Genomic DNA, 14,226 nt, shown 5'->3' with positions numbered 1-14,226 from the left:
TGAAAATGTTTTATTCAGCTATTTACCTCAGACGAAATCAAACAAAAGTGCCTCGTCACTGGTTAACTATTTGTAAAACCCACACACAGACGTAAAGCGTGACCAATGGCATTGATTTATGAAAAAATTACAAAATATGGAGATTGAAGGTTTCTGTCCGACAGCGACGGTACATTGGTTTGATGATATCTATGTTTTGGTAAAACAGCGCACTTGGCCAGCGTATCAGTAACAGTTCAGGCCGACAGTGGTACTGCAGCATGGGAGACACTAGCCTGGTCCTACCAAACTCTGGTCCATTAGCCTGGTCCTACCAGACTCTGGTCCATTAGCCTGGTCCTACCAGACTCTGGTACATTAGCCTGGTCCTACCAGACTCTGGTACATTTAATTTGTACAGAGAGTCTGGCCTCTCTCCATTGACAAGTGTTAACTTCCTTGAAGGCGGGTACTCTGTTGAAGTTTAAAACTATTGATCTGCCTAGAGCCACTCTGGATTTGCCATAACTGATAGATCGCTAACGTTTGGTTGTGACGTCGGCCTAGCATCGCTAGCGTTAGCCTTAGCCAACTCCATCACCACTAACGGAGCGAGCTGGAAAATCTAACTTTTCCCGAACCTGGTGGGGAGGAGGGCCACAACATCATGGCCACCAACAAAACTCAGCAAAGATTGTTCTTGGAGTGTTGCCACAACGGACCGAATAGCTTCGCTCGCATCTTTCTCCACCGCCATTACGGAACTACAACTCAAACTAGCGCACAACCTCAACGTCATCGTTCTCAGGCACTCCCTCTGTTCGCTGATTAGAACCAGTAAAGATTTGGCCAGAGAAAACCCGCAAATATACCGCAAACCCAGACGGTGTACTGAAGGAAAATGAAAATTGAGCGGAAGTACGTAGGAGGGCGGAGCCAGGCTAGGGAGACACCCAGAGGAATTCCAAATCAAAACTGATGGTTGTTGGCTGTTGATCAAGGGAAAAGCTGTGTAAAGACACCACAATGTAACGCACTGTGTTGTGTCAAAATGGTGTTTGTGAAGAGAACGTCAGTCTCTGCACTTCCTTTCTATCCATTTCACATTCATGAGAAACAGTGGTGTCGGCTGAGAAGAGGTGTGGGTTCAAAATACTTTAAAACGTGCTCTTTGGTGGATTATGTGTTTGCCGAATAACACGTGACGCTTGGACAGATTCAGAAAAGATGGGGAACCTAACTTTATCGGTTCATTTTGGTCGGAAGAGCCGCGTTGTTATTCTTTCATCGTTTTAATGACTGGGAGACATTTTAGGCATATTTTGTGTGAAAAATGAGCAACCCAATCTCACGACAAATCGTGAAATGGTCACGTAATTTAATCTATTGATTCGTGGACAGGGACATGTTTATCTCGTTTTTTTCGTGATGGTCAGCACGTTTTTTAAACTAATGTATTAAGAGCGACTACGGTAGCGAGTAGTATGAAAGGCCGAAAATCTGCGTAGGGAGGTTGGTTGGGGTGGTGGGTAGGTCAAACAATGCAGGACTTTCAGGACTTTCACCCCAGAGACCGGGGATTGTGTCCCATGTGTCACATTTCCTAAACCCTACCGTCCCGTTCTTCTACCGGGGATCGTGTCCCTCGTGTCACGTTTCCTAAACCCAACTGTCCCGTCTTCTTTTCCTAAACCCAACCGTCCCGTTCTTCTACTGGGGATCGTGTCCCGCGTGTCACGTTTCCTAAACCCAACCGCCCCGTTCTTCTTTTACTAAACCCAACCGTCACACCCACGTCACGGAATTTTCGGCGATCGTGTTTATTTCACGGCCAGCTGACAGAAAGAATCGTGCTGTGATTACGAAAGATGCTTCCGATTGAAATACATTAGTTTAAAAAACGTACTGACCATCACGAAAAAAACGAGATAAACGTGTCTGTGTACACGAATCAATAGATTATAAATTACGTGACCATTTCACGAACTGCCGTGAGACTGGGTTGGAATGAGTGACCCGATTAATCAATGATCAAAATAGTTGCTGATTAATTTTTGTATATTTGACTAATCAGTGAGTCGTTCTACCAATTTGTATCTGAAAAAATGGTAAGTGTATCTGAAGAGAATAAAATGATGAATGAAAATGATAAAATAATAAAATTAAAATAACGGAGTGGGAGCTGGAAATTTGAGGGGAAAAAAATGGAAAGATGTCACAAAAGACATCTCAAAAGACTTGGCTAAAGTGGAAAAGTCGGTGTACCGCTAGCCTCGCATTGCCAGACCTTCCTCCACAGCGCTGCAGAGGAAGGTCTGGCTAGTCCACACAGCATTCCGGGATGGGAGAAAAACGTGCTCTGGTTTATTGGCATTTCTTTAAACCAATCACAATGGTCTTAGCGGGGCTAAGCGCCGGACGGAGCCACTGTGCCTCTGCAAAATAGCCTCGGGAAGGAACTTGTTTTGGTGGAACGTGTACGTTCAAAAGTAGTTTTAGTCGTGCAACAGAAAACTCAGATTGGACAGATAGTCTAGCTAGCTGTCTGGATTTACCCTGCAGAGATCTGAGGAGCAGTTAACCATAGTCCTCATGAATCCATCGGTGTTTAGAACGCCAACACAAAGAAAGAGGAAGGTGACGGAAATCCGGCCGAAAAGATCATTTTCACACAAGAAACAAACTTAAATGTCACATTTCCATCAAGTTTTCCACATTGTTTCTCCACCATCTGAGGTTTGAATGGAGCTCTTTTAATTACGTCACCTCTCTGTGTGATGGTTTTTTGGCACCGGCTTGAGAATTAGCACCAACTGTTTATCTTTATGCCCTTAAGCTCCTAATCTTCACATTACAGTAATAGATGGAAACACACAGTAATTTCACATTTTCTTATGCTGATTTTTTTTTGGAAACTCATTTCAAATTTACGTTATGTTTGGATCGAAACCTGACTACTGTGCTCAATGTGAATTTACAAATCACAAATAAACAAACTTTATGTTTTTTGTGTTTTCAGTCTTTTCCAGGGAACAGTAATGCAGACAGCGTGGTTCAGTACAAACTGCAGCAGCCGGCGATCGCTCGCTTCCTCCGCCTCATTCCTCTGGACTGGAACCCCAGCGGGAGGATCGGACTCCGGCTGGAGACCTACGGATGTCCTTATAGTAAGCCTTTTCATTTCAACCGGCATGACAAGACTCTTCAGGCTTTTTTTATAAGAATGGACATTTGCTGGCACACTTACTGTATCACACCTAGGCTTACCTAACCTGCTCTGGAGCAGGCATGTGAATATGTTGAGTGTTGTTTCACAAAATTCAGGACAGCTTCATTACTCCTCATTTTGCCAAGAATAACAAGGTTGTTTTTTTTGTATAAAGGCTACTAATCCAAAAATACAATGATGATTATGTGTGTGTGTGTGTGTGTGTGTGTGTGTGTGTGTGTGCTTGTTTTACTATATTCGTGGGGTCCAAAAACCGGGGAATACAGTATACTTGTGGGGTCTGCACAGCCTTGTGGGGCCCAAAATGCTGGACCCCACAAGGTTAAAGGGCTGTTTGAGGGTTAAGACTTGGTTTTAGGATTAGGGTTAGAATTAGGTTATGGTTAGGGTGAGGGTTAAGGGTTAAGGTTAGGCATTTAGTTGTGATGGTTAACGTTAGGGTAAGGGGCTAGGGAATGCATTATGTCAATGACGGGTCCCCACAAAGATAGTGAAACAAACGGTGTGTGTTGTGTGTGTGTGTTTGTGTGTGTGTGTGTGTGTGTGTGTGTGTGTGTGTCTGCGTGTGTGTGCGTGTGTGAACTTTTATTGGATTTCACACTGTTTTCGCCGGTGCTCTAAGTAAAGTAATTGTTGTGCTGTTAGGCTGAATACTTTATAATAATTTATACAATAGCACCTTATGTTTTCTCGTTTCACAGTATTCACACTGTCAACACATCAATTATCACATATTGTCTAACTGGTATGTATTTTTCACATTTCATCCAACCGGTGACAACAATTTCAATACATTGTCAAATCATATTTTACTGAGGCGTAATGCACACCAGTGCCTGCCCATGTGCACCTCTGTGGTCTTGTAAGCAGGAATACGTGTTCTCATTTCATTGGTAACTTGGTCCAAGTGCTGAGGGCCAGAGTGTACAAAGAACACACTTTGCTTTCAAACGTAACAATTATTACATTCAGTGATATATATTTTCAATAACATGCAAATTGGTCTAAAAACTGCTCTCTACTGTACTGTATGTAAAACAGCCTTTGGTCTAAAATGTCTTCCTACAAAAATGCCAGATGAGCACATCTCACACATATTGAATCCTCAGTGATTTACTCCTCTTCATCCCATCCCACAACATATGGTTTTATTTGTTAGAAAAGGGCCTCTCTAAAGTTCTGTACTCATTCTGCCGAGAGCTCTTTTTGCATCTATGGAAAAACAAACTCTGCATAACGTACAGTACATGCATATGACAACTCTCTCAGCCACACCTTTGCATCACCACAGTTGCCCAAATCCCCAACTGGAACAAAGGTACTTTAATCTGTTAACAATTCATCCAGGTGTGTCTGTTTCTTTATTTTTGTTTAAGGGACCCATAATTAGTATTGGTTTGAATGCTTTTTTTACAGCACAATGTCAAATACAGATATGACCATAAAGTCCTCACTCCTTATTGTCTTCCAGCCTCTGACGTGGTGAGCCTGGACGGCAGCAGCGGTCTGGTGTACAGGTTGAGTCCCGGGCCGAGGCGCGCGTCCAGAGAGGCCGTCTCTCTGAAGTTTAAAACCCTGAGGAATTATGGGACACTGCTGCAAGCAGAGGGAGAGGGAGGACTCGGCCTCAGTCTGGAGTTAGAGCGAGGGAAGCTACTGCTGCTGCTCAGACAAGGTACAACACATGATACACTGATTTCTACTGACAGAATCTGAGATCTATTCACAGATACTGGCATCTACTGCATTAGAGTATAACACAACAGCATCTGCAGAAGGATAGCACAAACAAGAAGGTTATATTGTTGACATCTCCTGTAGAAATATAAATGTAGCTGAAACAATCTGATCAGCAAAATCAAATTTTGTCTCTTGTGAGTCACTTTGTGGACTTATTGGCACAGACCATCTGCATAAGGTGCAGGGCAATATAAACCCCTCTGAGCTAACTTGAGATTGCTTGTGGTTGGGTGAGATGGATGGCACACACGCTGGCGCCTGATTGGTTTAAATCTTGGCTCACCCTCTGCAGCTGCATCTCTGTCTAGTTGCAGCCATGATGGATGGTCTCCGTTCACTGTAGCATGTGTTAGGGCTGGACTTTGCCACACTTGATGCACGGTGTGTGTGTGTGTGTGTGTGTGTGTGTGTGTGTGTGTGTGTGTGTGTGTGTGTGTGTGTGTGTGTGTGTGTGTGTGATTGGGGTTAAACCAGACGTTTCTCTCCAACTCCCTCCAACCTTTCTTTCTCTTTGCCTCTCTTTAAAAACACTCCTTCCACCATCCCCTCGTCTTTCTCTTCATCTTTCCCTCTGTCTACCACTCTGCCATCTGCTAAAGTCTCTCATCCCTACACCCTTATCTTCCTTCCATCCATCTTTCATACATCCTTTTGTCACCAAATTCTCTTTAACTCTCGTGAAAAGACCAAGTCTCAAAGGCAGAGGGCAAAACACATTAAGGAGAAATGTCTCACAAAGAAACACTGTCACATTAAAGACCCGGTGCAAAAGAAATTACATTTTCTAATCCTTGTGCATAGTTATCTCTGGTTATATGCCAAATACATGTAAAAACGTATGCCAGCAAATGTGATTTGCAGTAGATAGCAAAACCAACATCTTGGTTCAGAGGTTTAAAGGCCCGGACACACCGAGCCGATAATCGGCCGTTGGAAAGTCTGGCAAGGTCAGTGACTCGCGGCTGTTCGGTGTGTTCCGTGCCGTCGGCCTTCATTTTGGCCGATTTGACATGTATAATCGGCGGGGCGGGCACTGCCAGCAGTCAGACTCAAATGACCCATCTGATTGGTGGAGTGCTAACCCGGAAACGGGGAGCGGGATGAGCGTGACTAGAGTCTCTCAATATCTGACGAAAATCTGTTAAACTGACCTTTGTTGATCTGAAATGAAGACAGATTCAGCAACTGCACGGCCTATTTCTCTCTTAAAATGTTTTCAGAAACACGTTTCGGTGAACTATTTTAGTACAATATGAGATCAGACTGACTGTCTGTCTTTGAATTTCCGGAGAAACCAGACCCACGTGACGCATTAGTCCAATCAGCAGTTTTCATTTTTGGGCGACAATACAGATTAGCACAACCTGCTGTTATGGAGACATATTACGTCTTGTCTCTTTGGTGTGTTCCGAGGCACATTTTTTGATCAACTCGGGGAGACTGATCAGTCCAACTGCCTTTTCTGCCGAGGGTCGGCCGTCTGGTCAGTGTGTCTGCAGTGCCCTGCAAGAACCCAGATGCTGCCCTCAAAGCGACAAAAATGTCGAGTGTGGATTGCTGGACCCTACTCTCCTTCAACAGTCGCCATCTTTGCTACAGAGCGAAAGCTATGGGACCACCAACGTATTTGCTTATAAGCTGTAGCGGTACTACTACTATTGAAACGCCTGAAAAGCGGACGATACAAATGTAATATACACATTTTTTTCGATACGTATCACTATACTGTCGCCAGTCAGTGAGAAAACAAGCCGGGGGGCAGCAATTTACCATTGAATTAAAGAACAAGAAGAGTAATTTCCGGTCAGAAGGCAAAGCTCTCCATCTACCGGTCAGTTTTCGTTCCTACCCTCACCTATGGTCATGAAGGCTGGGTCATGACCAAAAGAACGGGATCCAGGGTACAAGCGGCTAAAATGGGTTTCCTCAGGAGGGTGGCTGGCGTCTCCCTTAGAGATAGGGTGAGAAGCTCAGTCATCCGAGAGGAACTCAGAGTAGAGCTGCTGCTCCTTTGCGTCGGAAGGAGCCAGTTGAGGTGGTTTGGGCATCTGGTAAAGATGCCCCCTGGGCGCCTCCCTAGGGAGGTGTTCCAGGCACGTCTAGTTGGGAGGAGGCCTCGGGGAAGACCCAGGACTAGGTGGAGGGATTATATATCCAACCTGGCCTGGGAACGCCTCTGGATCCCCCAGTCGGAGCTGGTTAATGTGGCTCGGGAAAGGGAAGTTTGGGGTCCCCGGCTGGAGCTGCTGCCCCCGCGACCCGACCCCGGATAAGTGGACGAAGATGGATGGATGGCGTAACGACCGTGCACGATTTGGGACAACACTACCCTGTCGTAATGCACGCACTGCACAAGTGTGCACAGTGCACCACGTATAAGTGCACTCACGGAAGTATCCAAATTGAGACACATTACTGGTATATGGACTGACAGGGTAATTTGGAAAGGGGAAGAAGGTGAAAAAAGGGTGGGAACGGGAGAGTTTGCACGGTGGCAGGGGAAACAGAGCAGACACTAATGAATACTGAGGTGTTCATTTGGATTTTAGTTGTCCAAATTTTTTGTTTACAGTTTTCGATTGTGGTTGACGTCTAATTTATTCATTGTCATATTGCCCGGTTCTCCTCGTCCTCATCTAACAACGCTCAGTATTTTCCATTACAAAAGCTAAAGACGCTCTAACTGCCAGTTCACCGTGACTTTAAAGGCTAGGACACCTTAAACAGAGTCAGGGTCATTCTTATAGAACTTGTCGCTTTACAGAAAGGCTAATCCATCTTAAAGGAAGGTTTTATAAGATGTTATAGGAAGACGGTTCCACCTTAGCGTCTGTGTCATTGTAAAGAGAGGCCACAGCTCAGTGAGAGGACATTTGAAGCCGTTTGTTGAAATGATAGAAGAGAGCTCGGAACTTACACTGAAAAGAAATTCAGGCTTTCTTCTTTCTTTCCTCTTCTTCCTCACTCTGTGTCCCTTTTACTGCTCATTTCTGTTCTAATCACTGTTGTTTATAGACAGAGCTCCCATTCTTCTATTGTTTCAGTATCACAAGAGGCCCTTTGCCTTTTTCAGCTGTACACGCTTCATCTATCTCACCATGTTTTCTGCTTTCTCTTGACAGTTTGCTACCGCAGCTCTCAGCCCTTTTCTAGCCCTTTCTCCTTCGCTGGATGCACTTCATCATTCTGCCTCTCATTATTTCTGTCTCTGCCTTTCTTCCCCTCTATTTCTTTTATATCCCTCTCTCCCTCTCTCTACATAGGCTTAGGTTACCGATTGTGTAAATTAGGTCATCTGCTGTGTGTGTGTTGACCCTGGGCTCATTATGGTCTGCTCTGCTCTGTTAACACTATCACACCTCCAGGTCTGAACCCCCCCGGAGCAGATGCACTTCACTTTATAAGGCAACACTGAGTAATAGCCACTCTGACCTGGATAACCGAGGAAACAACACTAATTTTTAGAAAATTGGTGGTTTACTAGTTTCCTTTTTTTCGTGTAATGTAAAATGGTATGTGAGTTTAAATTCAATTCTGTCAGATTGAGTTCCATCCTGCAAATCATTGCACTGCACTCAGAATAAAATCCAACAGGTGCGCTGCAGATTTAAATTTTTTTTAATTTGAAATAAACCACAAATACAATTAAATATGCTAATATGTTAAATGTGTTTCTTTAAGTTTCTTCTAAATTAGAATTGGCTTATATTTAAGGTGTATAGTATCAACAGGTTCTCACACCCATCTCGTAAAATACAAACGCTTGGTCAGGTGCCTTTGTCGTTCTTATTGATGCTAAAAGTCTCCTTTAAGTAAGTCTCCTCCAAGCACTTTAAGTAAACGCGCTTGGTCGGGACTATTGCCGTCCCTTTTGACGCAGTTATGTTAAGGAAAAGGTCGTGGTTGGGCTTACGGTTCGGTGACACACGGGACCTACGGGACGGTTGGGTTTAGGAAAGGGTTGTGGGTGGGCGTACGGTTCTGTGACACGCGGGAAGAACGGGTCGGAAAGAAAAAAACGACTATAGCAAGCATGACAAGCGAGACGCAAACCCCTCTCTCCTGGGTGAAAGTCCTGTGTTTGTTTGACCCATCCACCACCCGAACCAACCTCCTTACGCAGAAATTCGCCCCTTACATACTACTCTCTAAATCCTATCTAACTGCTGCTCTTCCCGGTGCGTTACACAATGTACACACAATGAAGCACACAATGAGAACGGGTTGACAGTACAAGTTCAAACATACAGAAATACATGTGAGTTCTCAGCTGCGGCATAACTGCATATAGAAATGACAATGAAATGATACATTTTGCTGCATCTTTGGCCCATCTTCAAGGGGTGTTTGGTGTTTTTTTGCCCCCAACGTCGCCTTCCAGGCAGCGCGGCAATGGTTATGTTTAGGGTTAGCTGCCTGGAAGGCGACATTGGAGGCAAAAAACACCATCGAGCTCTTCAAGGCACCCATTTTGGGAACCACTGCTATATTTTTCATCATTTTGTACTTTGCTTCTCCTTTGGAGTTTTGATTTGTGTCACTGTCATTTTGCTATTTTTCCAACATCTCTTTTAGAGTGAGATGCTTTGCTTTAAAACCATCTGGGTCATTTTCTCTCTTTTCTGTTGGCGTTATCATCATGTTCTGTACATTAAATCAAAATGAAATCATCTTGGTGATTTTTGTTTGGTAATATTTGAGGGATTGCAGTTCAGTAACTATATTACAAACATTTCTAATACCAGACATTTTGCTCCACTCAGTCTGCTGGTTGTCCAGACAGCTGGAATAAACATCCACAATAGGATTTATATCTGCTACGCAAAACCAACGCAAAAAAACATGCTGAGGGTTGATGGGTCCTGCTCCAGTGCATGACATCATTTTGATTATTCAAGCACAAAAAATCTCAAAAATCAAAATCAGTCAAAATCTAAACGGACAAATATCAAAAACTGATATGATAAAAGATGTAGAACAAAGTTTGTATGAGCCTTGCTGCTGTCCTCTGCCAATGCCAAGTGCATGCTGGGATACAACAAATGCATATTGACAAAAGCCTTATGTAAAAGACCGACAGACAGGCATTTTGCTTTTGCTTAATAATGACAAACCGGCAAGTCATCTCACCCAACCTTCCTCATGAGATACAGACCTTAGAAAGAGCAGACCCAACACAGTCTTACTGACCTATCAGTGTGCTGAAATATTGTCTTTCCCAAAGAGTGTTTACAGTTTGAAAATTATGTTTGCAGCTGGTTACACTGACAACAGCTCCCGATAATGGCCATCACTGTCTTCCTGCGAGACCAGATGTAGAGCCACAGTGAACAGCTGTAATGAAAATGCAGACAAGATATGATACAGAGGGCCCTATCTTGGACCCGGCGCAGTGCAGCGCAGCGAAAAGCCCGACGCAAGTGTCTTTGCTAGTTTAAGACCGACGCAGTTGTCAATTTCTCATCCAGCGCCCGCGTCGTTTAAATAGCAAATATACCTGCGCCCATCTGTGTGCCCATGGGTGTGCTGGTCTAACAGGGAGGTGTGTTCAGGAGCATTTTTGGCGTATTGCTATCTTGACGCAGCGGAAAGCGATCGCGCCATTGACCAACAAAAACTTGGTCTAAAGTCAATAACGCAGCATTTCACTCCATCTCCCACGCCTGCTTCACCTCGTGGACTTTTGGTGGCATAGTGCTCGTGCCATATATGATCTGCTCGCACGCTTTCACTTCACGCACAAGCAGATCAGTTTCTTCTCCTGAAAATCGATCCTTCCTGCCCTTGCAAATCCTCCATCATAATAGCAATGCACCAAGGTACAAACGCGCCTGGCTTTTAAAGGGAATGGGAGATGACACTCGTGATTGGTTTATTGCATGTTACGCCCAAAACACACCTATGAATTAATGAAGACACTAAGTACAACCCTTTTGAACCATGCGCCCCTGGATTCGTACAAGCCCTTAACGCACCTGAGCCAGGCGCTTCACGCCGTGCAGTTGGATCGTTAAAATAGGGCCCAGAGGCTGGAATGAGGCAAACACTTCCAGTCTGTGTCTCTTCTATGGTACAATAATAATTTCCTCTGAGTCTGATTTCCTGGGTTTTCGTAGATCCAACTTCAGCAAAGAGTTAATATGACCAAAATATTTGCCTCATGACATGACACACTTATCCACCAAAGGTGAACTTTTATTTTTCTTTTTGAGACGCTGTGACCTTTCTTCCGTGCTACCATCGCACTGAATTTTTCATATCTTCTGACCCATTGCTTGTTAATGTTTTCAGTGCGCGTTCAATGCTCCCAATCAGGAAGTAACCTATTGATTTCTGGTGACCCCGCATTACAATTCATGTAACAATCTTTCTCAAGGACTCACTGACAGTAGGCTGCACGCAGAAGACAATATTGGTTTTCCAAGGGTTTTCCCAATTGGTCCAATAAATAAAACTACTGATTGCCCTGTCATAAACCTATATGTGCAATTATTGCTGTCAAAAAGAAGGTATGTTTAATAATCTTTTCTACCTGATGACCTCAATACTGCTCAAGAAAAGATAAACCACAGAAGGAAACAAAGACCAACAGCGACAAAGAAATGAAAAGAGGGGGCTCTGTATATTGATATCGATTCATTTTCTCTCTCTTACCTCTCGAATGGATTCCTGCTTTCTCTTTTCAGTCATGTAGCAAGTAATAAAAATCCTCCATTTAATGACACCCTCAATCCTAAGGTCCTCTCCCTCTCTGCTCCACCTCCAACATCTGATTTCTGTTGAGGTCTTGCCATTGTTCCTCTCATATTGATCTCTCTGTCTCTCTCTCCACTCGTTCAGACTGTAATCAAATAACTCATCGCAATAAATGTGTTGACAGGACAGACTTCCCAGGGAGGTTGTTAGGATGTAGACATCATATAACAATAGGATGTCTACATCCTAACTCTCTCTCCCTGGATGAAGTTTTTTGTTTTACAAAATAGGCTGAAATATCTCAAATACATTTGTCCATCATCTTCCAAACTGTCACTGTTAATACATTTTTAATGGCTGACTGTATATTCAGCTCTTTCTATAGTTCCGTCTCTCAGCAGAATTTTTTTTCTCCTCCAGTACTTTGGGGGATGCAGAAATGGATCCACTAATTTGGATCTGCTGGTGCTCATCTATCATTAATGATGGCTCACCATGTTTCTGCTGCAGTTCTCCATATTGGGCACTATGCATGTATGCAGATACCCTGTCCTCAGTCCCTAATGAGATGAGAGAGAGGCTGACATCGGCGTGCTCCTCTCTGTGGGAAACTGAGAAAATTTAAATATTCATCACAATAAAGACTATTGTGTTGGCCTAATGTTTACTTCTCTTTGCACCAGGTCAGATCATGGAAAACTATCTTCATACTAAGATCTGGAAATCCCATTTTTATACTTCCTTCACTTCTCTCTCCACCGCTTCTCTTCCAGGTAGGACTTCATCCTCTGAACCCCGGCTCCTGGCTTCCCTCGGCAGCCTGTTAGATGATCAGCATTGGCACCATGTAGCGGTGGAGTGGCGCAGCTCTCACCTCAACCTCACTGTGGACAAACACACAGAGAGGGTTCAGATGCCTGCAGAGTTCAGCCACTGGGACATCCAGCAGGTGGGATCAAACACAGCAAAACCATTACACATACACACTAATACTCCCACACTTGTTATGCAGTCAGAAAGCTGGAACTCGGACCCACAGGAAGGGTAGAAATTACATTTTTATAATTTAATGTGCATGCAACCCTCTGTATGTGTCTTTCTTTCCCCATACAGTTGAGTGTTGGGGCAGTCCAGGTCTCTCAGAAACCAGAAGTCTCCAAGAGGAACTTCCATGGCTGCCTTGAAAACCTGCTGTACAACGAACTCAACCTGATGGAGTTAGCTAAACACAAAGAACCCCACGTTACTGTAGTGGTAAGTTAATTTAGCTCAACACAACCACCTGCACTTCGGTCAGTTTCTTCTGACAGCATCAATCATTGGACAAGTGCCTCTGAAACCAAAAGACCGCATCCTATTGTGGCTCAAATATTCTGCTTGGTGATTTTTGAGACTTTTTTTTTCAACCTGTTCTCATTCCCAACTTGTAAAATACTGACGTTTGGTCAGTGGCTCTCAGCGTCAGATACCGACGCAAAAATATGTGTAAGTATGGAACGCACCGGGCAGAGCAGCAGCTCGACCATGGCACGGTAAGACGATGTAGTATCACGTGAGAGTGACAACGGTAGCGAGTAGATGGAAAGACTAATCTACGTCACGAGGTTGGATTGGGGTGGCGGATGGGTCAAACAAAACAGGACTAACACCCGAGAGACCGGGGTTTGTCGCCTGTTTTTGTCCGGTATGTCACTGAAACGTACATTTTGTAACAACATAATCTTTTCCTGAACCTAACTGTCCCGTTCTTGTGTGATGTCAGTTAAACGTACGTTCAGACCAAGTAAACGTGCTTGGTCGGGACTATTGCCGTCCCTTTAGCGCCGTCCCTTTAGCGCCGTCCCTTTAGCGCCGTCCCTTTAGCGCTTTAAGTAAACGCGCTTGGTTGGGACTATTGCCGTTCCTTTAGCGCCGTCCCTTTAGCGCTTTAAGTAAACGCGCTTGGTTGGGACTATTGCCGTTCCTTTAGACGCAGTTATGTTAAGGAAAAGGTCGTGGGTGGGCTTACGGTTCCGTGACACGAGGGAACTACCGGATGGTTGGGTTTAGGAAAAGGTCGTGGGTGGGCGTACGGTTCTGCTACACGCGGGAGGAAAGAAAAAAGCGACTATAGCAAGCGTGACTCGAACCCCGCTCTCCTGGTTGAAAGTCCTGTGTTTGACCCATCCACCACCCAACCAACCTCCTTATGCGGAAATTTTCGCTTACATACTACTCTCTAAATCCTATATAACTGCTGCTCTCCCCGGTGCGTTACACAAACACGCTGAAAGACGCCTTTTTCGTCGCATCAGACGCTGACAGCCACTGACAGCCACTGACAGCCACTGACAGCCACTGTCCAAACGTCTTTATTTTACGAGTTCAGAATGAGAACGGGTTGGGTCTAAAAATTACACCAAAAGTCCCGACCAAGCGCATCTAAAAATGATGCGAAAGGGCTAGACGCTGAAGGAGACTTTTTGCGTCAGTAACAAATGCCAAAGGCACCTGACCAAGCGTCGCTTTATGACGTGCTGGGAGTCAGAATGTTGTTTTATGTGACTCATAACCCATTTTGAATGTACAGAATGTACATCTTT

General features: G+C 44.4%; 1 protein-coding gene across 1 annotated transcript in view; it reads left to right on the top strand.

Annotated features, from left to right (window-relative positions):
• LOC116044905 (contactin-associated protein-like 4) overlaps positions 1-14,226 on the top strand; it is a 143,719-nt gene that overhangs the window by 52,145 nt on the left and 77,348 nt on the right. Inside the window, exons 4-7 of the mRNA XM_036004830.1 lie at positions 2,999-3,146; positions 4,680-4,883; positions 12,418-12,593; positions 12,758-12,898. Coding sequence (XP_035860723.1) covers positions 2,999-3,146; positions 4,680-4,883; positions 12,418-12,593; positions 12,758-12,898 — 669 coding nt within the window. The remainder of the gene's footprint in view (positions 1-2,998; positions 3,147-4,679; positions 4,884-12,417; positions 12,594-12,757; positions 12,899-14,226) is intronic.

The sequence above is a fragment of the Sander lucioperca genome, chromosome 9 (assembly GCF_008315115.2).
Source record: "Sander lucioperca isolate FBNREF2018 chromosome 9, SLUC_FBN_1.2, whole genome shotgun sequence".
Lineage (NCBI taxonomy): Eukaryota > Metazoa > Chordata > Actinopteri > Perciformes > Percidae > Sander > Sander lucioperca.
Note: the sequence above shows the minus strand (reverse complement) of the source record. Positions and strands in the feature narration are given on the sequence as shown.